General features: G+C 44.5%; 1 protein-coding gene across 1 annotated transcript in view; it reads left to right on the top strand.

Moving 5' to 3' along the window:
* The first annotated feature begins 10,204 nt into the window (after nucleotides 1-10,204).
* The window catches only part of LOC137504584 (NACHT, LRR and PYD domains-containing protein 1a-like), a 51,172-nt gene continuing 34,877 nt past the window's right edge, over nucleotides 10,205-26,499 (top strand). The window contains exons 1-3 of the mRNA XM_068233165.1: nucleotides 10,205-10,385; nucleotides 10,825-10,926; nucleotides 22,974-23,032. Of these exons, the coding sequence (XP_068089266.1) occupies nucleotides 10,205-10,385; nucleotides 10,825-10,926; nucleotides 22,974-23,032 (342 nt within the window). The remainder of the gene's footprint in view (nucleotides 10,386-10,824; nucleotides 10,927-22,973; nucleotides 23,033-26,499) is intronic.

The following is a 26,499-nucleotide window of genomic DNA, read 5'->3' as shown; positions in this document are numbered from 1 at the left end:
GTAGCCGGGTAGGTAGCCGGGTGGATGGTTAGGTAGCGGGGTAGGTAGCCGGGTGGGTGGGTAAGGTAGCCGGGTGGGTAGCTATCCGGGTGGGGGGCCCGACTCCTATCCTCCCTCACTCACCTCGGGGCCCCCCTCCCGGTATGCGCTGCAGCCGGTGGGAGAGCAGAAAATACAGGAAGTCTCCGGCCGGGGCTGCAGCAGACGCTAGAGGCAGCTGCTGCTTAGTTTCCGATATGTCTCCAAAGTTGGAGACCAAGCGGCAGCTGCCGCCCCGGCCGGAGACTTCTTGTATTTTCCGCTCTCCCGCCGCATGAGGGGGGGGGGGGCGAGGTGAGGGGGGAGGACAGAAGTTGGGCCCCCCAGGTTAAAAAATAAATAAATAAAAAAAAAATAAAAAAAAAATAAAAAAAACCTGCAATACTTAATGGGCCCCTGAAGCAGCAGAACTTCAGGGGCCCTCGTGCGGCGGCACGGCCTGCACGGCCGTATGTCCGCCACTGTTTGGATTCTAGACTACTCATCACGGTTTAGGGCCCCTAAAATGCCAGGGCAGTATAGGAACCCCACAAGTGACCCCATTTTAGAAAAAAGACACCCCAAGGCATTCTGTTAGAAGTATGGTGAGTTCATAGAAGATTTTTTTTTTGTCACAAGTTAGCGGAAAATGACACTTTGTGAAAAAAAACAATACAATTTCCGCTAACTTGTGACAAAAAATAAAATCTTCTATGAACTCATCATACACCTAAAAGAATACCTTGGGGTGTCTTCTTTCTAAAATGGGGTCACTTGTGTGGTTCCTATACCGCCCTGGCATTTTAGGGGCCCAAAACCGTGATGAGTAGTCTAGAATCCAAATGCCTCAAAATGACCTGTGAATAGGACGTTAGGCCCCTTAGCGCTCCTAGGTTGCAAAAAAGTGTCACACATGTGGTATCGCCGTACTCAGAAGTAGTAGTATAATGTGTTTTGGGGTGTATTTTTATACATACCCATGCTGGGTGGGAGAAATCTCTCTGTACATGGACAATTGTGTGTACAAAAAAATAATTGTCATTTACAGAGATATTTCTCCCACCCAGCATCTGCATATGTAAAAATACCGTGAGGAGTAGTCTTGAACCCAAATGTCTCAAATGACCTGCGAAATCCTAAAGGTACTCATTGGACTTTGGGCCCCTTAGCACAGTTAGGCTGCAAAAAAGTGTCACACATGTGGTATCGCTGTACTCAGGAGAAGTAGTATAATGTGATTTGTGGTGTATTTTTATATATAACCATGCTGGGTGGGAGAAATATCTCTGTAAATGACACATTTTTGATTTTTTTTTACACACAATTGTCCATTTACAGAGAGATTTCTCTCACCCAGCATGGGTATGTGTAAAAATGCACCCCAAAACACATTATACTTCTTCTCCTGAGTACGGCGATACCACATGTGTGACACTTTTTTGCAGCCTAGGTGCGCTAAGGGGCCCAACGTCCTATTCACAGGTCATTTTGAGGCATTTGTTTTCTAGACTACTCCTCACGGTTTAGGGCCCCTAAAATGCCAGGGCAGTATAGGAACCCCACAAGTGATCCCATTTTAGAAAGAAGACACCCCAAGGTATTCTGTTAGGTGTATAGTGAGTTCATAGAAGATTTTATTTTGTGTCACAAGACACTTTGTGAAAAAAACAATAAAAATCCTATTTCCGCTAACTTGTGACAAAAAATAAAATCTTCTATGAACTTGTCATACACCTAACAGAATACCTTGGGGTGTCTTTTCTAAAATGGGGTAACTTGTGGGGTTCCTATACTGCCCTGGCATTTTACAGGCCCAAAACCGTAAGTAGTCTGGAAACCAAATTTCTCAAAATGACTGTTCAGGGATATAAGCATCTGCACATTTTGATGACAGGTGGTCTATGAGGGGGCAAATTTTGTGGAACCGGTCATAAGCAGGGTGGCCTCTTAGATGACAGGTTGTATTGGGCCTGATCTGATGGATAGGAGTGGTAGGGGGGTGACAGGAGGTGATTGATGGGTGTGTCAGGGGGTGGTTAGAGGGGAAAATAGATGCAATCAATGCACTGGGGAGGTGATCGGAAGGGGGTCTGAGGGGGATCTGAGGGTTTGGCCGAGTGATCAGGAGCCCACACAGGGCAAATTAGGGCCTGATCTGATGGGTAGGTGTGCTAGGGGGTGACAGGTGGTGACAGGAGGTGATTGATCGGTGTCTCAAGGTGTGATTAGAGGGGGGAAATAGATGCAAGCAATGCACTGGCGAGGTGATCAGGGCTGGGGTCTGAGGGCGTTCTGAGGGTGTGAGCGGGTGATTGGGTGCCCTAGGGGCAGATTAGGGTCTAATCTGATGGGTAACAGTGACAGGTGGTGATAGGGGGTGATTGATGGGTAATTAGTGGGTGTTTAGAGTAGAGAACAGATGTAAACACTGCACTTGGGAGGTGATCTGATGTCGGATCTGCGGGCGATCTATTGGTGTGGGTGGGTGATCAGATTGCCCGCAAGGGGCAGGTTAGGGGCTGATTGATGGGTGGCAGTGACAGGGGGTGATTGATGGGTGGCAGTGACAGGGGGTGATTGATGGGTGATTGATAGGTGATTAACAGGTGATCAGTGGGTTATTACAGGGAAGAACAGATGTAACTAATGCACTGGCGAATTGATACGGGAGGGGGGCGTCTGAGGGCAATCTGAGCGTGTGGGCGGGTGATTGGGTGCCCGCAAGGGGCAGATTAGGGTCTAATCTGATGAGTAACAGTGACAGGGGGTGATAGGGGGTGATTGATGGGTGATTGATGGGTAATTAGTGGATGTTTAGGGTGGAGAACAGATGTAAACACTGCACTTGGGAGGTGATCTGATGTCGGATCTGCGGGCGATCTATTGGTGTGGGTGGGTGATCAGATTGCCCGCAAGGGGCAGGTTAGGGGCTGATTGATGGGTGGCAGTGACAGGGGGTGATTGACGGGTGATTGACAGGCGATTGACAGGTGATAGACAGGTGATTGACAGGTGATCAGGGGGGATAGAGTCATACAGTACACAGGGGGGGGGGGGTCTGGGGGGGAGTCTGGGGAGAATCTGAGGGTTGGGGGGTGATCAGGAGGGAGCAGGGGGCAGTTTAGGGTTAAAAAAAATAGCGTTGACAGATAGTGACAGGGAGTGATTGATGGGTGATTAGAGGGGTGATTGGGTGCAAACAGTGGTCTGGGGGGTGGGCAGGGGAGGGGGGGTCCTGAGGGGTGCCGTGGGCGATCAGGGGGCAGGTGGGGAGAAATCAGTGTGCTTGGGTGCAGACTAGGGTGGCTGCAGCCTGCCCTGGTGGTCCCTCGGACACTGGGACCACCAGGGCAGGAGGCAGCCTGTATAATAGGCTTTGTATACATTACAAAGCCTATTATACACTATTACAGTGGCGATCCGGGTGCTAGTAACCCGCCGGCGCTTCCGAACGGCCGGCGGGTTACAGCGCGAGGGGGGCGGAGCCAGTCGCCGGCGGCTGATCGCGTCACGAATGACGCGATCGCCGCATTACCACGCCCGCAGCCGCCCCCGCCGATGGGCGTATTGCGGTCGTTTAGGCCCGGACTTTGCCGCCGCCCATCGGCTGGGGGCGGTCCTCAAGTGGTTAATGTATAATACGTGTATCATACAGGCTGCCTCCTGCCCTGGTGGTCCCAGTGATCGAGGGACCACCTGGGCAGGCTGCAGCCACCCTAGTCTGCACCAAACAAACTGATCCTGCCACCCCCTCCCCTCAGATCGCCCAAAGCACCCCTCAGCCCCCCCCCCCTGCCCACCCCTTCAGACCCCTGTTTTCACCCAATCACTCACTAATCACCCATTAATCACTCCCTGTCACTATCTGTCAAAGCTATTGTTTACATTAGGCCCTTAACAGCACCCTGGTGGCTCCTGATCACCCCCCACACCCTCCGATTCTTCACAGGCCCTCCCCCCTGTGTACTGTATACATCTATCCTTCCATATAATCACCTGTCAATCACCCGTCAATCAGCCATCAATCTACCCCTGTCACCAGTTGTAAGTGGTACCCATCAGAGCAGACTCTAATCTGCCCCTTGCGGTCACCCAATCAGCTGCCACAACCTCAAAGAGCCCCCCAGACCCCCTCTGATCAACTCGCTAGTGCACAGTTCGCATATATTCTCCCTTCTAATCACCTACTCGTCACCTATCAATCACCCCTGTCACTAACCGTCACTACTACCCATCACATTACACCCTAATCTGCCTCATGCGGCCACCCAATCACCAGCCCCCAACCTCACATAGCCCCACACACCCGCTCTGATCAACTCCCCAGTCCAATGTTTGCACATATTCTCCCTTCTAATCACCTATTGATCACCTAATTATTATTTTTTTAATTACAAACTGATGCTACTTACACGTATTGGACACATTAAATACTATATATATATATATATATATATATATATATATATATATATATATATATATATATATATATATATATATATATATATATATATATATATATATATGTATTGTTAGATATTACTTTAAATTACAAATAAATAAAATACATTTCATTAGACATTTTATTTGACAATATTAGGGAATACTGAATTGATTTGGAAAGATAGAATGCAATTTAGGACACTATATCACTTGAACACTAAATGGTGCTATTTCTGGGATAATGAAGACAAGTAATGAAAATGAGAGTTTTTCCAAAAAAAAAAAAAAGACAGAGCAGTGGGTGTTATGCTGGGAATACACGTTTCGTTTTTGCCTTCGTTTTAGCCTTCGTTTCGATTGTGCCTTTTGTCCTTTTCGTTCCCGAAATAATCGAACGTACGGTTAATATCACCACCCACGGTTTCGTTTTTTTTTTTCGATTCTGATGGTTTCGTTTTTCCAATAATCGAAGGCTGCAAAGAAACGAAACGAAAATCCCTTTTTACAGGGACGGACTAACATAAACGAATATATAATCGATCTGAACAGCCATCAAGCCTACCAATGGCTCGATTAGATGGATAAAGAGAGATAATATCAAACATGTTCGATCACTAGTCGTTCGTTTTTGGGGTCTATTAATCGAAACTATAATGAGATTATGACTATTTTCACATACGTTTTCAACACTCGATTCGTTTACTGAACGAATCGAAGGCTAAAACGAAGGCAAAAACGAAACGTGTATTCCCAGCATAAGTCAAATGACTTATGTTACAAGACTTTTACATTTGCCGATTCGAGTCTCAATGGTAGTGAAAAATATATATTTTAATTTGAGCAAATAAAATAATATTTTACACATACACAAAAGTTTTTTGGATGGATCTATTTATATCAATATATATATATATATATATATATATATATATATATATATATATATATATATATATATATATATATATATATATATATATATATATACACATACATATATATATGTAATTTTATATCTATTTATATCTAATTAGTTAAAAAAATGTATCACATACACATACGTGATATAATGATATTTCAATCATAGTACCAAAAAATAATCATATTAAAAAAAAAAAAAAGTAAAATAAAGGAAAAATAAAGTTTTTATGAAAATTAAAAGATAAGAAAAAAAAGATAAAGATACAACAAATAGCGCATAAAATAACGTTCGAATGCAATGGATTGTATTAAACGAAAAATATCGTTTAGGAACATAAAAAAATCCCAAACATAAACGATAAATATCGTTTAGGACGTCTGCGCCATTTTTTAACTGTATAAAACGAAAAATACCATTCTACAATGCTTTCCTATGAGGCGCCATTTTTATAAAAACGATGTCTGGTGCCATTTTTAACTAGACACGAATTTTACACTTATTTATTGTTAACTTGTTTATAAGGGAAATATTTATATAAATAAAGAATCTATAAAAAAAAGAAACTTTAAAATCGATTTTCTCAAAAACAATTAGATCTTTTTGAAAAAAAAAATCCTCTTGTTCCCACTGTTCTACTTAACATTCCCAGCAATTTTGGTGTTTCTAGCTTTTAAAGGGGCTTTGCTATTAACTGCTAAAGTCGGCGGGCGTTTAATTTTCCCACGGTCAGAAGGAGATCTTTAAAATCAATATTCTCAAAAACTATAAGGTCTTTTTGAAAAAAAATTTACCCTCTCGTAGTCACTGAAAAAACTCAGGTGTTAGACCCCTTGAAACATCTTTTCCATCACTTTTCTGGCCAGCATAAATGTTTCTAGTTTTCAAAGTTCGCCTCCCCATTGAAGTCTATTGCGGTTCGCAAAAGTTCCTGCAAACCGAACTTTGTGCGCAAGTTCGCGAACCGAAAATCGGAGGTTCGGGCCATCTCTAGTAAGAAACTCTGCAGTCAGCACTTGCAACCATTTACAGAAGTGCCTCTGTGTAATGCAGTAAGCAGTTATGTTGTGCTTACACGGACAAATGCTAACTACAGACATGTTCAAAGTGCAGCTGTAACAAACACGGCACGTCTGTATGTTTAACCAGAGCAGCCTAACATTTCTACTGGCTCCATAGTATACCCAATTATTTTTTATTAAATGTTATGTTATAATTGAGTTTTTACATCTTTTGCTGCACCATAATCACTTAACCTTCCTGGCGGTAAGCCGCCGGAAGGCACCGCTCAGGCCCCGCTGGGCCGATTTGCATAATTTTTTTTTTGCTGCACGCAGCTAGCACTTTGCTAGCTGCGTGCAGTGCCCGATCGCCGCCGCTACCCGCCGATCCGCCGCTATCCGTCGCGCCGCAGCCGCCCCCCCCCCCCAGACCCCGTGCGCTGCCTGGCCAATCAGTGCCAGGCAGCTCTATGGGGTGGATCGGAATCCCCTTTGACGTCACGACGTCGATGACGTCGGTGACGTCATCCCGCCCCGTCGCCATGGCGACGGGGGAAGCCCTCCGGGAGATCCCGTTCTTTGAACGGGATCTCCGGATCTCCGATCGCCGGCGGCGTTCGGAGGGGCTGGGGGGTTGCCGCTGAGCAGCGGCTATCATGTAGCGAGACTTTGTCTCGCTACATGAAAAAAAAAAAAATTTAAAAAAAAGATTTGCTGCCCCCTGGCGATTTTTTTGCAAACCGCCAGGAGGGTTAAATCAATGTGAGGCATGTTGTGCCCATCCACATAATGTCTGCATTACAAGCCTACTGTCTACTCACGTTGTGTGTGGCAGCACATAGGCACCATGCAATGTGACGCATGCACTCTGTTATGTGTTGTGCCTGTTTTGTGGCTGGGTACACAGCACAACCTATCTGTGTGATTGGTGTCACACATCCTGTACACATGCTATGATGCTATATTGTGCAATGAGGCAATACTAGTGAGCTGAATATAACCCAGAAGGACTGACAAAAATACTGTACTTGTTCTGCAGCTGACAGTGAATTCTTTACCATGTTTGGTTCTATAGAGGAAGTGCCTAGCAGACCACCCAGCGGTAAGTACATTTTTATTTGCAATAACAGTGTGTACTGCAATGGTAGTTGGGTTATGATGGACATTCGGCATTCTTACCCCGTGGCAATCATTCCATTTTTTTTTTCATTGTGAAACCGGCACATGATGGCACAACAGGAATATTGGACACTGTTGGAACAATGTTATTAATTCAAATGGACACATTGGGGTTGATTCACTAAACCGTGCTAACGGATAGCACGGCCGCGCAATGCGCTTCACGCACGTTATTCCACTTGTAAAGGTTTACGCGCGCTAACAAAGGATTGCACGCATTAACGCGGCACAACGTGCATAAAAGTTCGCGTTGCGCCGCCTTAACGCATGGAAATCTTTGTTGCGAAGCGCATAGCGTGGGCTGTGTGCTATCCGTTAGCACGGTTTAGTGAATCACCCCCATAAGGTGGTGCAGGTACAGCCTGTTAGCTGACGACATTTTGCAGTTAAGTCCATATGGGTAAAATAAAACTCTGTAGTTCTAACCTAGAGTATGAACCCTAACTCGGGTGGTTTAACTTACTAACTACACTTGCTTACTAAGTTAAACCGATTTATGGCATAGCAGGAAAAAAGGGTGGCGGCTGAACGTGGACGAAAAAGGCGCCGCCATAGACTTTAATGCAATTATCATGAATACGGCGAAAGTAGAAAAAAGGGCGCCGCGATAAATATCGTTGATGTCATTAGAACATTAAAGTTTTGAGGAATGTTATCATTAAGCTTGAAACGACACAGTTTTTATAATATTATTTTGTTTGTATGTAAAGATTTTACGTTATCAAAGATAGTATCATTTCTGTGTGGAAAAGGGTGTTTCTGCAGAGGGAGTGGTTAGGGTTACACAACAGCAGTGGGAGTGGTTAGGGTTTGGCACCACCCAGGTGGCGGTTAGTTTTAGGTAACACCAAGGTGTGTGGTAAGGGTTAGGCACCACCAGGGGGGTGGTTAGGGTTAGGCACTGGTTAGGCTTAGGCGCCACCAGGGGAGTAGTTAGTTTTAGGCACCACCAGGGGAGGGTTCTGTGTGAGAGTAGAGTTGGGTTAAGCTGTATTGTTGCATTACGCAGGGTTGCTCATCCGGATTCCGGATACTTGAACTACCGTGATACTTGAATGTTTTTTCGGTATTCGAATACCGAATCCGGATAGCTGAGTGCACTATTTGAGTAAACTCAAATATGTATTAGGTATCTGGGTATGCGACGGGATACCTAGTTTGAGTACCCGAATTCGGATAGCGTAACCACGGAGATGACGTCCATTGACGTTATTGAGCCAATCAGATGGCTCCCAGCCGAGGCCCTAGCAACCAATCACAGAGGGGAACCCTGGCCAGCCCATCCTGTATATAAGGCTGGTGCCATGTTGAGAATCTCCTCCTTGCTTGTGACTGCTCACTGAGAGATATCGCCAGTGCTGTTGGCCTAGAAAGTGCTTGTCAAAACTTGTAAACCTAGCCTCCTTCAGTCGCTTGTGCCATGTCTGACCCCCTGTTTGTCCTTCTGTCTCCCCTTTTACCTCCTCCTGTCTTCATGTGCCTCCTTCAGTCCCCCTGTGCCACCTCTGCCTCCTTCTGTCCCCGTTTGTGCATCCTTCTGTCCCCTTATACCTCCTTATGTCCCCTTTGCCTTCCTTTGTCCCCTTGTGCTACCTCTGCCCCCGTTCCTCCTTTAGTTCCACTCTGCCTCCTTCTGTCCTCCTGTGCCTCCTTCTGTCACCCTTTGTGCCTACTTCTGTCGCTTTTTGTGCCTCCTTCTGTCTCCATGTGTCTCTTCAGTCCCCATGTGCCACCTCTGTCCCCGGCGCCTTCCTCTGCCCCCTGTGCCTCCTTCTGTGTCCCTTTGTGCCTTCTTCTGTCTCCCTGTGGCACTGTCTGTCCCCCTCTGCCTCCTTCTGTCACCCTGTGCCTCCTTACATGCCCCTCTGGCATCTTCTGTCCCCCTTTGTGCTTACTTCTGCCCCCCTTTGTGCCTCCTACTGTGCCCTGTTTGCCTCCACCTGTCCGCTGTGTGCCTCCTTCAGTCCCCCTGTGCCTCCTTCTTTCCTCCTGTGCCTCCTTTTGTCTTCCTTTGTGCCTCCTTCTGCCCCACTTTGTGCCTCCTTCTGTCCTCTTTTGTACCTCCTTCTGGCCCTCATACCTTCTTCTATCCCCCTGTACCTCCTGCTGCCCCTCTGTGTACCTCCTGTCCTTCTATGCCCCCTCCTGTCCTCGACTGTGCCTTCTTTTGTCCCCCATTGTGACTACTTCTATCCCCTGTGTGCATCCTTCTGTTCCCTTGTGCCTCCTTCTGTCCACCTTTGTGACTTCTTCTGACCCTCATGCCTCCTTCTGTCCCCCTGTGCCTCCCTATGTCTGCCATTGTGTCTCATTCTGTTCCCCATTTTGCCTACTTCTGCCCCCCCTGTGTGCCTCCTTTAGTCCCCCTGTGACTCCTTCTGTCCTCCTTTGTGATTCCTTGTGTCCCCTTTTGTGCCTCCTTCTGACCCTCTTGCAGAGACCCCATGGTCCCCCAGGCTGACCAGGCGGTGACAAGTGCTGTGCAGGGGGAGGGGAGGTGTGGATGGTGTGTCCCCAGGTGGTGAACTGGCTTGTGGCATCTAATAGACGCTGCGCCAGTTCACTGGCCTCAGCCCGTAAGCTCACTTCTGCAGCCTGCAGAATCTGTGGGTTCTGACAGGCAGAGCAGGGCTACGGAAAAATGGCGTCTGAATCCCTGCACTGGAGACTATTTGTGTCTCCAGTGCAGGGCTTCGGGTACAATTTTCCCATAGCCCTGCTCTGCCTGTCAGCGCAGGAGTTTTGCAGCCAGAGTTCATGCACGAAGATCATCAGAGAAGCTGCTCGCGCCGGAGGAAGGCTGGGAGAGGAGTCTTCTGCAGGTGAGTAATTTTTTTTTCTTATAGGTACAGGCAGGTATCAGGGCTATTAGGGGGAACTAACGGGAAGAGGGGGAGGAGAGGAGCCCTGCCTATGTGTAATTTCTGGTGAAACACTGCTGCATTATGATTATTTTCTGGTGAAACATTGCTGCATTACCATTATTGACTGCTGAAACACTGGCGCATTACGATTATTTTCTAGTGAAATGCTGCCACATTATAATTATTTTCATTGGGGGACACCACGACGTGCCACAGGTTTTTGGAGTGACAAAATGGCTAGAGGCGCTCGGGGGGGGGGGGGGGGGGCGCGGGGCAGTGCACTTTGGCTATTTTTACACAGGGCCACTACCTATTGTTATATCTGCAGGTATGCGACCACTTGATTGTTTTCTGAATGCATGTGCATGCAATCTAATCTCTACAACTGATCTCTTAGAGTCAATAATAATAGCAGAAACAAGCTCTCCAACAAGCCAACCCCAGCCAACCAAACAGCCGCAAGATCTACGGCCAGCAAGAGTACATCCAACGTCCCCGGGTAAGTCAGTGAGTTTGTCCTTTAGAGGAGCTCACGATCTAATCTCTTGATATATTATGTACAGGTAGTCCCTGGTTAACGAACAATATAGGGACTGTAAGTTTGTTCTTAACCTAAATCTGTTCTTAAAGAGGAACTTCAGCCTAAACAAACATACTGTCATTAAATTACATTAGTTATGTTAATTAAAATAGATAGGTAATATAATCTCTTATCCACCCTGTTTTAAAAGAACAGACAAATGTTTGATTTCATGAGGGCAGCCATCTTTTTGGTTGAAAGGAGGCGACAGGGAGCATTAAACACAGTTCCAACTGTCCTGTGTGCTGATCACCCCTCCCAGTTGCTAAGCAACGTGAATAACAACATAGGAAATCCCATCATGCTTTGCACAGCATCAGGGAAAAAAAGGCCAGGCAGTTTTCTTTGATGGGTGGAGCTTAGCTAAAAATGCAGCTAAAAATTATGCTTTGGTAAGAAAAACAAAGTTCTGATGCTGTGAAACTGTTAAAGAAACACCAAGCCTTTTCAATTCTGCTGAAAAGATTTTTGGTCCGGAGGATCACTTTAAGTCAGATAGCTGTGCCATCTCTGCCCCCTGTACTTCCTCTGTGCCTCCAGTGTCCCCCTTAGTGTCACCTCTGCCATCTGTACCTTCTTATACAAGTTTAAAAGCCATTTTTTAGAATTGATTTTCTCAAAAACTACAAACCCAACTTGAAAAAAAAATTGACTTGTTCCCACAGAATCACAGAATCCATGCTGTTTGTAAGTCGGGGACTACCTGTATTCATATAGCACTAACATCTTTGGCACTGCAGAGAGTTTACTCATGTCACTGACTGCCCTAAGAGGAGCTCTAAATCAAATCCTACCATAGTCATGTCTTACCATAATATTAGATATTTAAACAGAGCTCACATCTTCTGAAGCCATTTACATACACACCACATAGTAATGTCAATAACTGAGTGGAAATCACAATCTAATCCCAGCGTAGTCTGTATGTATGTATATGTATATATAATCACTTACTGTATATCTTCTGCAGAAACTGTAGGAGACCTTGGGCAAGACTCCCTAACACTGCTACTGCCTATAGAGCGCGTCCTAGTGGCTGCAGCTCTGGCGCTTTGAGTCCGCCAGGAGAAAAGCGCGATATAAATGTTCTGTGTTTGTTTGTTTGTTTACATAGTCATGTCACTGACTGTCCTGAGAAGTCCTCATAATCTAATTCTACCATAGTCTAATGTTCTACCCTATTATGTACTTTACAGGGTATTTAATGGACTACAAGATGATCTGGACTATAAGGCAGATCGTAGAGGACAAAAAAACAAGGGAAAAAACCTGGTGTGTCCATGGTGCAGGGACGTCTTATGGACCCCCCCCATCTTTATTACGTCCCCCTTGTGCCTTCCTTGTACCGCTTGTGTCCTCCTCTGTCCCTCTGTGTCCTCCTCTGTCTCCCGAGTCCTCTGTCCTCCTGTGTCCTGTGAGTTCTCCTGCGTTCCTGTCCCCCTGTGTCCCCTGAGTCCACTGCCCCCCTGTGTCCCTGAGTCCTCTTCCCCCCTGTGTCCTCTGTCCTCCTGCATCCCCATCCTCCTGTGTCCTTTGTTCTCCTGTGTCCTCCTCTGTCCCCCTGTGTCCCCTGAGTCCTCTGTCCTCCTGTGTCTTCATCCCCCTCTGTCCCCTGTCCTCCTGTGTCCCTGTGTCTTCTGTCCCCCTGTGTCCCCTGTGTCTTCTGTCCCCCTGTGTCCCCTGTGTCTTCTGTCCCCCTGTGTCCTCTGTCCTCCAGTGTCCCCGTGTCCAGTGCATACATGAAATAAGGGTGTCAGGAAAAAAGGGCATGGAGTAAAACCCAAATTTTAAGATATTGTCTATAACAATCTTTTTCATTTGTTTCTTCATCTTTATCTGAGTTAGAATAATAAATATATTAAAATAACGTTATTAAAAAGGGCACAGAGTGCAGCCTTAAACTGCAAAATATTGTCTAACAATGATAACAAAGAAATCGTTACAGTTGTTATGAGAATAGTAAAAGATTGGTGAATATTACCAACAGGTTTGCTCATCACGACCTCATGATCATGGCTAACTCGGAATCACGGGCTGATTTGAGCGATTCCGGGGTGGAAATAGGCATCTGTGGTCTGCTGCGATCACGGATGCTGGTTTTGAATGCACTCGTGATTGCATTTGAATACGACCTGTGATTCAGGATTACGGCCGTGATCACGAGTTGGAATCCATTACCAGGGAAATGACGTCATTGGGCCAATCAGAGGGCCCTCAGCTGAGGCGGTAGCAACAGGGCCGGATTTCTGCAAAGGCCGCAAAGGCCACGGCCTAGGGCGGAAAAAAATCAGAAGGATAAAAGGGCGGCAGGACCTGAGAGAGATAAGAGGCTGCATGTCAAAATATATCATTTCTCTTGCTCTAAAGCCGCCCCGGCTTTGCTGCACACACTGTATTTTCCTTACTTCGTCGTGTGCGATGAGACAGTGCTATCTCCTGAACATACAAGCTTCAGTTTATTGCCAGGGGTGAGAGAAACATGGATCACAATGTAGACACAATTTCTGATCCAGTAAAAGTAAACATTTTAACAGAATTATTTCCACTTTACAACTCAAGCTGGGCTAAACAATGTATTGCTGGTCAGACTCTGTTAATGACTTGAGCCATTCCTTCTCCTCTCTCCCCCTGGATTGTAAATCTTAGAAAGATACGTTTTTTTTTCCCTTAGAGAGATTTATGACAGCCCCTTCTAAGCTAAATCTTAACCCCTTGCTGGCTCATTTTAAAGGCAGCAGTAGTCTAGTATGAGATAGACAACTTCTCTATAATTATAATTGCAAATGTACTGTTGTATACTTTTGTATTGTTACATTCTGTTTTGTATACCAAAAGTAATAACATACACTAAAAATTAAAAAAAATATATGTTTGTACCGTGTTGGCAAACAGTAAAAAAAACAACTGTGAAAGAATCAGTTCAATAAATACTATAAAATAAATGCAACAGATCTGTGATTACAGAAGAGCAGAGAGGGAGATGAATGCCGCTCTGCTACTTCATGCCTGGTACACACCATGCAATTTGCCATCAGATAGATGGGTTCGAATTGATTATTTCTGACAGGTCTAATCTGATTTCTGATCATTTTTCTAATCGACTTTGTATAAGTGATCGGAAAATCGAATCAACCCATCTATCTGGTGCGTACCAGGCATTAGTGACTCACTGCTCTGACAGGAAAAACAATCATTCATCATTTTTCAGAGAGAAAACATTCATAGGTATTCACGAGTCACTAAAACAGGCATTTCCTCCTGCAAACAAGTGATCCTTAAAGTGTAACCTCAAAAACCTCCCCTGGGGGGTACTCACCTCGGGTGGGGGAAGCCTCCGGATCCTAATGAGGCTTCCCACGCCGTCCTGCGTCCCACGGGGGTCTCGCTGCAGCCCTCCGAACAGCCGGTGACAGACCCCACTGTAAAATCAATATTTACCTTTGCTGGCTCCAGCGGGGTGCTGTGGCTGCTTTCCGCTCCGAACTACACGGAAATACCTGATCTCCAGTCAGGTCCGCTCTACTGCGCAGGCGCCGGAAACTTGCGCCTGCGTAGTAGAGCAGACTCGACGGCGATCGGGTATTTCCGTGTAGTTCGGAGCCGACAGCCGTCAGAGCGCCTGCGCAGGAGCCGGGAAGGTAAATAATGACGTCATCTTGTATGGAGGGCTGCAGCGAGACCCCCGTGGGACAGAGACGGCGTGGAAAGCCTCATTACGATCTGGAGGCTTCCCCCACCCGAGGTGAGTACCCCCCAGGGGATCTTTTGATGTTACAGATCCTCTTTAAGGCTCATACACACATCAGACCATAGTCTTTGAAAAATGAAAGATCACAGACCAATTTTACCCCCTTCCATGTAGAATGAGAGCCATACTCTACACAGTCTATTCTATGGAGCTGATCTCCCCATCAGATAGAAATCTTTGCAAGATGCTGAACACAAAGATGCTGTACACATTCAAAAGATCGATATCTGCAAAAGATCTGTTCCTGCAAAAGATCCGTTCCTGCAAAATGCTCTCATAGTCTATGATATCTACAGATCCTCATACACACCTTGTTTAACAGACATTCATCTGCAGATCAGACAGTCATCTGCAGATCTGAAAATCCATCCTGGTGGATCTGATCTGCAGGTGAATCTTTGTTAAACAAGGTATGTATGAGGATCTGCAGATATCATAGACTATGAATGCATTTGCAGGAACGGATCTTTTGCAGGAACAGATCTTTTGCAGATACTGATCTTTTGAATGTGTACAGCATCTGTGTGTGCAGCATCTTTCAAAGATTTCTATCTGATGGGGAGTTCAGCTCCATAGAATAGACTGTGTAAGTAGGGCTCTCATACTATATGGAAGGGGGTAAAATTGGTCTGTGATCTTTCATTTTCCAAAGACTATGGTCTGATGTGTGTATGCACCCTGAGTGTGTGTGTGTGTGTGTGTGGGGGGGGGGGGGGGGGCGCTTGGTGGTACCGGGCCTAGGGCACTGGGAAGTCCAAATCCGGCCCTGGGTAGCAACCAATCAGAGGAGGGGAGACTCTGCCATCCCCTCCTCTGTGTAAGGCAGAAACCATTTTAGGATCTCTGTCCTTGCTTGATTCTGTGGTACTGAGAGCATACTGTATATCTCTGCTATTGTCCATCTGAGCAAGTGCTTTACTGTTCAAAACCCAGCTTTTTGCCTACTATACACATTTCACACACATTTATTGTATTGATTTTGTGTTAGCTAGTCATTTGATTGTGTTAGTTTATACAGTCAGTGTAGTGTAGTACTACTGTGTAGAGACGGGCCGAACATAAAATTTTCGGTTTGAGAACCTCGAATGTGAATTTCCATAAAAGAACCGCCATAGACTTCAATGGGCAGGCAAATTCTAAAACCTACAGGCAGGGCCGGTTTAAGCAGTATGGGGGTCCTAGGGCAAAGTAGACCTGGGAGCCCCCTACCCCACTTCCCCTTGCTCCCCTAGCAAAATCAGCCCCTGTTGCCCCCGAACCTAATCTCTACACAAATTGTACACAAACCCCGTACACACAGAAAAACCTCTGGTGAGATTGCCGTTTGTCGTCATGACAACAGATGGCAATCTCACTACAGGGTTACAGCGCTACCTTGGAGGACAGAGGGAGAATTGCAGTGCTGGATCCCAGGGAAATCCCTGGCCGTGCAGGAAAATAGTGATGTGCACGTAAAACATTGATACTTTGGGCAGAATTTTGATATTCTTCACTAAGGGAAATACTCACTTTTGTTATGGCTTTAGAGTCTTTAGACATTAATAGCTGTGTGTTGAGTTACTATAATGGTACAACAAATTTGCACTGTTATACCAGCTGTACACTGACTGATTTACATTGTATCGAGTCATATCTTCAGTGTTGTCCCATGAAAAGATATAATCTTTATATATAAAATAGTATGCATGTGTGTGTGTATGTATGTGTGTGTGTGTATGTACCCTCTTTCCCTGAAAATAAGACCTACCCTGAAAATAAGCCCTAGCTGGGATTTTGAGCATGCTTGAAATATAAGCCCTACCCTGAAAATAAGCCCTAGTGGAAGCTAAAGAGGAGGAAGAGGCAGCCAGTAAGTGGGGACACAGTGGTGCAGTGCCAATTGGGCACTGATCCTGTCATACCAGCACACAGCAAGGTTATCAGCTGTGTGCAGGGAAGACAGGGCAGGTGCCTGATCAGTACAGAAGCATACTTTCAAATCCATGAACATCACAGTACAAAGGAACAGGAAATGTTCTGCTGAGAGACACTTCCTAATAGAAATATAAGACATCCCCTGAAAATAAGCCCTAGCACCTCTTTGAGAGCAAAAATTAATATAAGACACTGTCTTATTTTCGGGGAAAGACGGGTATGTGTGTATGTATGTGTGTGTGTGTGTATGTGTGTTTGTGTGTATGTGCCGCGATCACTCGTAAACTGCTTGACCGATTTGAACGAAACTTGGTATACAGATCCCTTACTACCTGGGATGATATGTTCTGGGGGTCTCGCGGCCCCCCTGCACACCTGGGCGGAGCTACAAACAGCAAGTCAGATTTCACCCATTCATGTCAATGGAAAAATGTAAAAGGCTGCCATTCTCACAGTAATCAAGCCAGAGTCCCCACACTTGGCACAGTTGGTCACTTGGTGACCGAGGTTACAAATCCAGGAAAAGTGGGCGGAGCATAAAACGGCCAATCAAATTTCAGCCATTCATTTTAAATGAAAACTGTAAACTAAAGCCATTCTTGCACTGTTAATCGCAGGGTTTTCGAACTTGGCACACTTGGTCACTGGGTGAATGAAATTAAGATTCAGGAAAGTGGGTGGAGCCTACAACAGCCAATCAAAATTCACCTATTGATTTTCTAGGGGAATATTTAAACTGCTGCTATTCTTATACTATTAATGGCAGAGGCTTTAAACTTGCTACAGTCGGTTATTGAGTGACTGGAGTCCAAATTCACTAAAGTGGCGGGGCCACAAACAGCCAATCAGATTTCCTTGGTGGATAACTTGCTTCCATTCACACATTTTTGATGCCAGGAACCTGAAAGTTCACAAACTTGGTCATTGAGTGACTGTGTGTTCAGTTTACAAAAAGTGGGTGGAGCCAAAAACAAATTTTACTGGGAAAATATAAACTGCAGCCATTCTTACACTGTTAATGGTAGGGTTCTCAAACTTTGCACAGTTGATCACTGGGTAAATGAGTTTAAGATTTTGGAAGGTGGGTGGAGCCTACAACAGCCAATCAAAATTCACCTTTTGATTTTCAAAGGGAATATTTAAGCTGCTACCATTCTTATACTGTTAATAGTAGATGCCTCAAACCTGGTACAGTTGGTCACTCGGTGATTAGGGTTCAAATTCAGAAAGGGGGCAGAGCCGCAAACAGCCAATCAGATTTGTTTATTTTTCAATGGGAATATACAAAGTATTGATACCAAAGACCCCAAAGCTGATAAACTTGATAATTGAGTGACTGTATGTCAAGGTTAGAAAAAGTGGGCGGCACCAACAACTTAATTTTTTACATTGCAAGGTTCCCAAAGTTGACACAATTGGCCACTGGATGACTGGGATTAATATTCAGAAATGTAGGTGGAGCCTACATCAGCCAATCAAAATTCACCAATTGATTTTCAAGGGGAATATTTACATTGCTACCATCCTTACACTGTTAATGGCAGAGGCCTCAAACCTGATACAGTCAGTCATTGGGTGACTGGAGTCCAAATTCACTAAAGGGGGTGGAGCCACAAACAGCCAATCAGATTTGTTAGATTGATTTCAGCCATTCTGTTATTAGCAGCGTTCTAAAACTTGACACAGTCGGCCACTGGGTGACTGGGACTAATATTCAGGAAAGTGGGTGGAGCCCACAGCAGCCAATCAAAATTCCCCTTTTGTTTTTCAAGGGGAATATTTACATTGCTGCCATTCATACACTCTTAATGGCAGAGGCCTCAAATCTGGTACAGTCAGTCACTGGGAGACTGGGGTTTACATTCTGAAAAGGGAGCGAGCGGGCCAAAAGCAGACAATCACATTTGTTTAATTTCAGTGGTAAAATGCAGCTTATTGATGCCCAAGACCCCACAGCTCATAACCTTGGTCATTGAGTGACTGTATGTCAAGGTTAGAAATAGTGGGCAGAGCCAAAAACAACTAACTTTTTGCATGGGAAAATATAAACTGCAGCTATTCTTACACTGTTAATGGCAGGGTTCTCAAACTTGACACAGTCGGTCACTCGGTGACTAGGATTAATATTCAGACAATTAGGTGGAGCCTACAAGAGCCAATCAAAATTCACCTATTGATTGTCAAGGGGAATATTGAAACTGCTCTGCTACCATTCTTACACTGTTAATTGCAGAGGCATCAAACCTGCTACAGTCGGTCGTTAAGTGACTGGGGTCCAAATTTCAGTAAAGGGGCAGAGCCACAAACAGACAGATTTCCTTGCTGGATAAACTGCTTCCAGTAGCAGAATTTTGATGCCAGGAACCCAAAAGCTCACAAACTTGGTCATTAAGTAGTGACTGTGTGTCAAGGTTACAAAAAGTGGGTGGAGCCAAAAACAGATTTTTCTGGGAAATTGTAAACTGCAGCCCTTCTTCACTGTTAATGGCAGGGTTCTCAAACTTTGCACAGCTGGTTACTGGGTGACTGGGATTAATATTCAGAAAAGTGGGTGGAGCCTAAAAAAGCCAATCAAAATTCACCTGTTGATTTTCAAGGGGAATATTAAAATTTCTGCCATTCTTGCACTGTTAATGGCACAAGCCTCAAACCTGGTACAGTTGGTCATTAGGTTACTGGGCTTCAAATTCAGAAAAGGGGACAGAGCCACAACAGTCAATCGGATTTGTTTCATTTCACGGGAAAATACAAATTGATGCCGAGGACCCCAAAGCTCACAAACGTGGTCACTGAGTGACTATGTGTCCTGGTTACAAAAAATGGGCGGCGCCAAAAACAAATTTTACTGGGAAAATGGAAACTGCTGTCCTTCTTACACTGTTAATGGCAGGGTTCTCAGACTTTGCCCAGATGGTCACTCAGTGACTGAGATTAATATTCAGGGAAGTGGGTGCAGCCTATAATAGCCAATCAAAATTTACCTATTGGTTTTCAAGAGGAATATTTAAATTGCTGCCATTTTACTAGCAGATAAAAAAAAGTGGGCGGGGCCCAATTCAGTAAAATACATACACGAGCAATGACGGTCCATCAGTGGGTGGAGACAAATACAAATTTCACTGGGAAAATGTAAACTGTGCCATTCTTACACTGTTAATGGCAGGGTTCTCAAACTTTGCCCTTGTCCCTTCTATCTTTTGCCCTCCATGTTCTTCCCTGCACCCAGCGCAAAGCACAAATATGGCTTTTGCCTAAGTATGTCCACCAAAGATTTGAATTAACACTGTTCAATCACATCGACACTAAGGGTAACTCACTTTTCTCCTTTTTTTTATTCAGGTCTCCTGATCCTACCATTCACCATCTTGTTCCTTCTCCCTATTTTTTTCCCTCCTTGCGTTTCCTCCTTTTCTTAGCCTGAGGTGTGGATGTGGCTGGACAGAGTGCCATCTATTTTTTGGCCACTAGAGGGAGAACCTCTCCCTTTAATGCAACCAACTTTCCGCATACGCCATGCATAATAATGCAGTACGCGTGCATCCATTTGACATGCGTACATTCGTGGCGCCATGCGGATTTTTGCACGCATGTGACGCATGTGCGGTGACGTGCATGCGTCTATGCGCACGCGCATACAATGCGGAAGTATGGGCGGCGCTACCAACGGAAGTGACGTCACACGCTGGCTCTGGACGATATATAACCAGAAGCCATTGCCCACATGCTTGTAGCCTCCGTAGAAGCGCTGTTTAGCGCGAAACGGCCGTCAGGCATCAGTGCCCAGCACCCACCACCACCAAAGCCTCTTCTCACAGGGTATGTGCTTCATCATTTGTAACTTGCATGTCTGTTACACTATTGCACGTTTGTACCTACTATATTACGACATTAAATTGACCACCTGCAGCAGTGCCAGCTTCCATTTTTCTACATCTATTTATCTGCATCATTGTCAGCTTGAGCACGCATCAGTGGGTGTCCAGGAAACAAAGAGGAGGCACATTTGAAAAGGCCCTCACGTGTCTACTGCATGATCTGCATTGAGTGGTGTTAACCTGTAGTGCCAACCTTCTGCTTTCTTTTACTTCTTTCTCAAACTTTGCACAGTTGGTCACTGGATGACTGGGATTAATATTAAGAAAAGTGGGTGGAGCCTACAAAAGTGAATCAAACTTCACCTATTGCTTTTCAAGGGGAATATTTAATTGCTACCATTCTTGCACTGTTAATGGCACAGGCCTCAAACCTGGTACAGTTGGTCATTGGGTGACTGGGGTTCAAATTCGAAAAAGGGGGTGGAGCCACAAACAGCCAAGCAGATTTTTTCATTTCAATGCAAATTATTGATGTCAAAGATGGCAAAGCTCACAAATGTGGTCATTGAGTAATTGTGTGTTAGGGTTAGAAAAAGTGGGTGGTGCCAACACCGGCCAAATACATACCCGGGCAACGCCAGGCAATCAGCTAGTATATATATATAGTGGTTTGCAAAAGTATTTGGCCCCCCCCACTTAAAGTTTTCCACATTTTGTCATATTACTGCCACAAACATGTATCAATTTTATTGGAATTCCACATGAAAGACCAATACAAAGTGGTGTACACGTGAGAAGTGGAACGAAAATCATACATGATTCCAAACATTTTTTACACATAAATAACTGCATAGTGGGGTGTTCGTAATTATTCAGCCCCCTTTGGTCAATACTTTGTAGAACCACCTTTTGCTGCTATTACAGCTGCCAGTCTTTTAGGGTATGTCTTTACCAGCTTTGCATATCTAGAGACTACAATCCTTCCCCATTCTTCTTGCAAAACAGCTCCAGCTCAGTCAGATTAGATGGACAGCGTTTGTGAACAGCAATTCTCAGATCTTGCCACAGATTCTCGATTGGATTTAGATCTGGACTTTGACTGGGCCATTCTAACACATGGATATGTTTTGTTTTAAACCATTCCATTGTTGCCTGGCTTTATGTTTAGAGTCATTGTCCTGCTGGAAGGTGAACCTCCGCCCCAGTCCCAAGTCTTTTGCAGACTCCAAGAGGTTTTCCTCCAAGATTGGGTTGGCTCCATCCATCTTCCCATCAACTCTGACCAGCTTCCCTGTCCCTGCTGAAGAGATGCACCCCCCGAGCATGATGCTGCCACCACCATATTTGACAGTGGGGGTGGTGTGTTCAGAGTGATGTGCAGTGTTAGTTTTTCCGCTACACATAGCGTTTAGCATTTTGGCCAAAAAGTTTTTGATCTCATCTGACCAGAGCACCTTTTTCCACATGATGCTGTGCCCCCCACATGGCTTGTGGCAAACTGCAAACGGGTCTTCTTATGCGTTTCTGTTAACAATGCCTTTCTTCTTGCCATTCTTCCATAAAGGCCAACTTTGTACAGTGCATGACTAATAGTTGTCCTATGGACAGAGTCTCCCACCTGAGCTGTAGATCTCTGCAGCTCGTCCAGAGTCACCATGGGCCTCTTGACTGCATTTCTGATCAGCGCTCTCCTTGTTCGGCCTGTGAGTTTAGGTGGACGGCCTTGTCTTGGTAGGTTTACAGTTGTGCCATACTCCTTACATTTCTAAATGATCGCTTGAACAGTGCTCCGTGGGATGTTCAAGGCTTTGGAAATCTTTTTTGTAGCCTAAACCTGCTTTAAATTTCTCAATAACTTTATCCCTGACCTGCCTGGTGTGTTCTTTGGACTTCATGGTGTTGTTGCTCCCGATATTCTCAACCTCTGAGGCCATCACAGAGCAGCTGTATTTGTACTGACATTAGATTACACACATCTGCACTGTATTTAGTTATTAGCACTCATCAGGCAATGTCTATGGGCAACTGACTGCACTGAGACCAAAGGGGACAGAATAATTATGCACACTCCACTTTGTAGCTTTTATTTGTAAAAAATGTTTGGAATGATGTATGACTTTCATTCCACTTCTCACGTGTACACCACTTTGTATTGGTCTTTCATGTGGAATTCCAATAAAATTGATTCATGTTTGTGGCAGTAATATGACAAAATGTGGAAAACTTCAAGGGGGCTGAATACTTTTGCAAACCACTGTATATATATATATATATATATATATATATATATATATATATATATATATATATATATATAGACTACATATTATAAATATTGGTAAAGGATTCCAAACTTTACATTTCTGAAAAAAAAAAATTAAAAATTTTAAAAATTGTTTGCTATAAAAGGAGTTAAAGTGATAATCTGTTTATTATACTCATTGATATGAAGTTCTAAATATATATCCCAATTATCTTTACATTTACAGGACAAGGAAGTGAATGTGAGATTGAAGAAGGATACATGAGCTGTAATATCTGTGCTCAGGTATACTGTAACAGTTTTTGATATGTATTTATATAGCACTGACATCTTCTGCAGCACTTTACAAAGTACAAATTCATGTCACTGACTGTCCTCAGAGGAGCTCACAATCAGGGCCATGCCAACACAGAGGCTAATGTGGCAGGAGCCTCTCGGCGCAGGTCACTGCAGTCTGGGGTGGGCGCAAGGAACAGGTCTGTGTTATGCCTGGCTTGCCGTCCGCCCCCCCCCCCCCCCCCCTCCCGCCCTCCCCCCATTCTCCCTGCTGTGTTCATGCTGCTTGGCCACGCCACTCACCTGCAGTGTTGGCTGGCTGCCGGGGACGACGGTGCGGAGAAACAAGCAGATACTGGCCCTGTTGCCATGGTCACCAACGCGATGCCGCCGCCAGTGCCTCTCTGTTGTACAGAGAACCAGCCAGCGTGCATCTCAGGTGACGTCAGTGTGAGTCCCGCCTCCTTCCTTATGCGGCTGCTGTGATTTACCAGCCAGAAGTCAGGCAGGAGTGGTGGATTTGACTGGTGCCTGCTGCAGGACACTGCCATAGTTAAAAGTAAGTTTGTGTCATCATCATGTCACTCAGTCTCTCAGCCCAAGACAAGATGCCAATAATTTGCTATGTTGTGTGAATGTGATGAGCCCTGCGTTCAGACAAATCACAAGGGAGAGGAACGGGAGCAGCACACAGACAGTGATGTGACGTCAGACTGATGAGTGCATCATTATTAAATAACTAGCGTCAGGCTGAAACATGATGTATTATATAGCCATCTTCTGAACATTTAAAGAGACCCTGAACTGAAGATTTAAACTCAATATGATCATTCACACCTCAGTGCTCCATCAGTGCTTCCATCATAAAGACTCAAGATAAGGTACTTCTCCACTGGTACCTAACACCTGACTAGATAGTGAAATTCAACAATAAATCTAGTGGCTTATGTTTCAGAGGCTGTGGACATAAAGGCACATTCTCGCATGTGTTGTGATTCTGTCCTAGAGTCCACAGATTCTGGATCAGAGTGTATCAGGTGATTTATTCTACCAGTAGCTGATGACCCAGTGTAGCCTGGGTGTGTATTTGGCTGCTGTTGGCTCCACCCACTTTTTCTAACCCTAACATGCAAACACTCAATGACCGAATTAGTGAGCTTTGGGGTCCTTGGCATCAATAATTTGTATTTTACCATTGAAATTAAACAATCCTGATTGGCTGTGTGTCGCCCCAGCCCTTTTCTAAATTTGAACCCCAGTCACCCAATGACTAACTGTACCAGGTTTGAGGCTTGTACTATTACCAGTGCAAGAATGTCAGCAATTTAAATATTCCCCTTGAAAATTAATAGGTGAATTTTGATTGGCTTTTGTAGGCTCCACCCACTTTTCTGAATATTTATCCCAGTCACCCAGTGACCAACTATACAAAGTTCAAGGGGCACTATGGCGAAAAAATTTTAAATTTAAAATATGTGCAAACATAAACAAATAAGCAGTACATTTTTTTCCAGAGCAAAATGAGCCATAAATTACTTTTCTCCTATGTTGCTGTCACTTACAGTAGGTAGTAGAAATCTGACAGAAGCGACAGGTTTTGGACTAGCCCATCTCTTCATCGGGGATTCTCAGGGATTTATTTATTTTCAAAAGCACTTAGTGAACGGCAGATGCTCTGTCCAACTACCAAAAAACTGTGTAGCGAGCAGGGAAGCTGGCCAGCATCATTGTTTAAATCCTTTTTAGGGAATATCTTTATAAACAATAAAAGTCTTGTGGAGAATCCCCTATGAAGAGATGGACTAGTCCAAAACCTGTCACTTCTGTCAGATTTCTACTCTGTAAAAAACGTACTTCTTATTTGTTTATGTTTGCGCATATTTTAAATTTTACAATTTTTCGCCATAGTGCACCTTTAAGAACCCTGCCATTAACAAAGTAAGAATGGCTGCAGTTTACATTGTCCTGTTAAAATTTGTATTTCGGTCCACCTACTTTTTGTAACCTTGACATAGTCACTCAATGGCCAAGTTTGTGAGCTTTCAGGTTCCTGGAATCAAAAAATGTGTGAATGGATGCAGTTTATCTAGCAAATAAATCTGATTGGCTGGTTGTGGCTCTGCCACTTTTAGTGAATTTGAACCCTAGTCACTGTAGCAGATTTGCGGCATCTGCCATTAACAGTGTAAGAATGGCAACAGCTTAAACATTCTCCTTGAAAATCAATAGGTGAATTTGAATTGGCTGTTGTAGGCTCCACCCACTTTTCTAATTATTAATCCCAGTCACCTAGTGGCCAGCTGTGTCAAGTTTGAGCACCCTGCCATTAACAGTGTAAGAATGGCTGCAGTTTATATTTTCCCATGTAAAAAGTTAGTTTTTTTTGGCTCCGCCCACTGTTTCTAACCTTTACATACAGTCATTCAATGACCAAGTTTGTGAGCTTTGTTTTCTTTGGTATCAATCATTTAAATTTTCCCAGTGAAATGAAACAAATCTGATTGGCTGTTTGTGGCTCAACCCCTCTCCAGAATTTGAACCCCAGTCACCCAATGACAGACTGTAGCAGGTTTGAGACATTTGCCATTAAGAGTGTAAGAATGCCAGCAATTTAAATATTCACCTTAAAAATCAATAAGTGAATTTTGATTGGCTGTTGTAGGCTCCACCCACTTCCCTTAATATTGATCCCAGTCACCCAGTGACTAAGGGCCCTTTCACACCAGAGGCTAGTTTCGGCGTTTTACAGCCAAGACCATAGTTGGCGTTTTCCAAGGTAAAATAAAAGTCCATAGACTTTCATTTTACCTTTCACACCTAAAGCAGCTTTTTTGGGCGTTGCGTTTTGAAGCTCCCCGAAGCTTTTTCAGGGCTGTTTACAGCCGAAGTTGGCTGTTGGCATTTCAATGATAGTCAATGGAAAATTCCAACTACAGCGTTTTCAAAGCGTTTTACAGCTGACTTATTTTTATAGAAAAAAAAAGGAAGTTTTCATATGAGCTGTAGAACGCTTTGAAAACGCTATGTATTGGCGTTAAGCAAAAGGCAGAGTTTCAGCCTTTTCTCCTGCAGCCTCTAGTGTGAAAGAGCCCTAACTCTGCAACGCTTGAGAACCCTGCCATTAACAGTATAAGAATGGCTGCAGTTTATATTTTCCCAGTAAAATTTGTTTTTAGCTCCGCCCACTATTGGTAACCTTACTGGGAGGGGAGGAGGCACCCCATGATGTGATGTGGGGAAGGGATATTGCAAGCTGGATAAAACATTCATAAATAGGCTTTCCTCTAAAAGAAGGGGGTAGCCCAAAAAAGTAATACAATTTTTTTAATGGAAACCACACACTTGAATAATAATCATTCAATCATTCAAGTGTCTGGTTTTCATTTAAAACAAAATGTTATTACTTTTTTGGGGCTACCCCATGGGGAGCTGGGGATTTTTTTTTTGCCGCGTTACTGGTTGCTCATGCACAATGC

This window comes from Hyperolius riggenbachi, chromosome 4 (genome assembly GCF_040937935.1).
Source record: "Hyperolius riggenbachi isolate aHypRig1 chromosome 4, aHypRig1.pri, whole genome shotgun sequence".
Taxonomy (NCBI): domain Eukaryota; kingdom Metazoa; phylum Chordata; class Amphibia; order Anura; family Hyperoliidae; genus Hyperolius; species Hyperolius riggenbachi.
The sequence above is the reverse complement of the archived record's forward strand: the minus strand, read 5'-3'. Positions and strand labels throughout refer to the sequence as shown.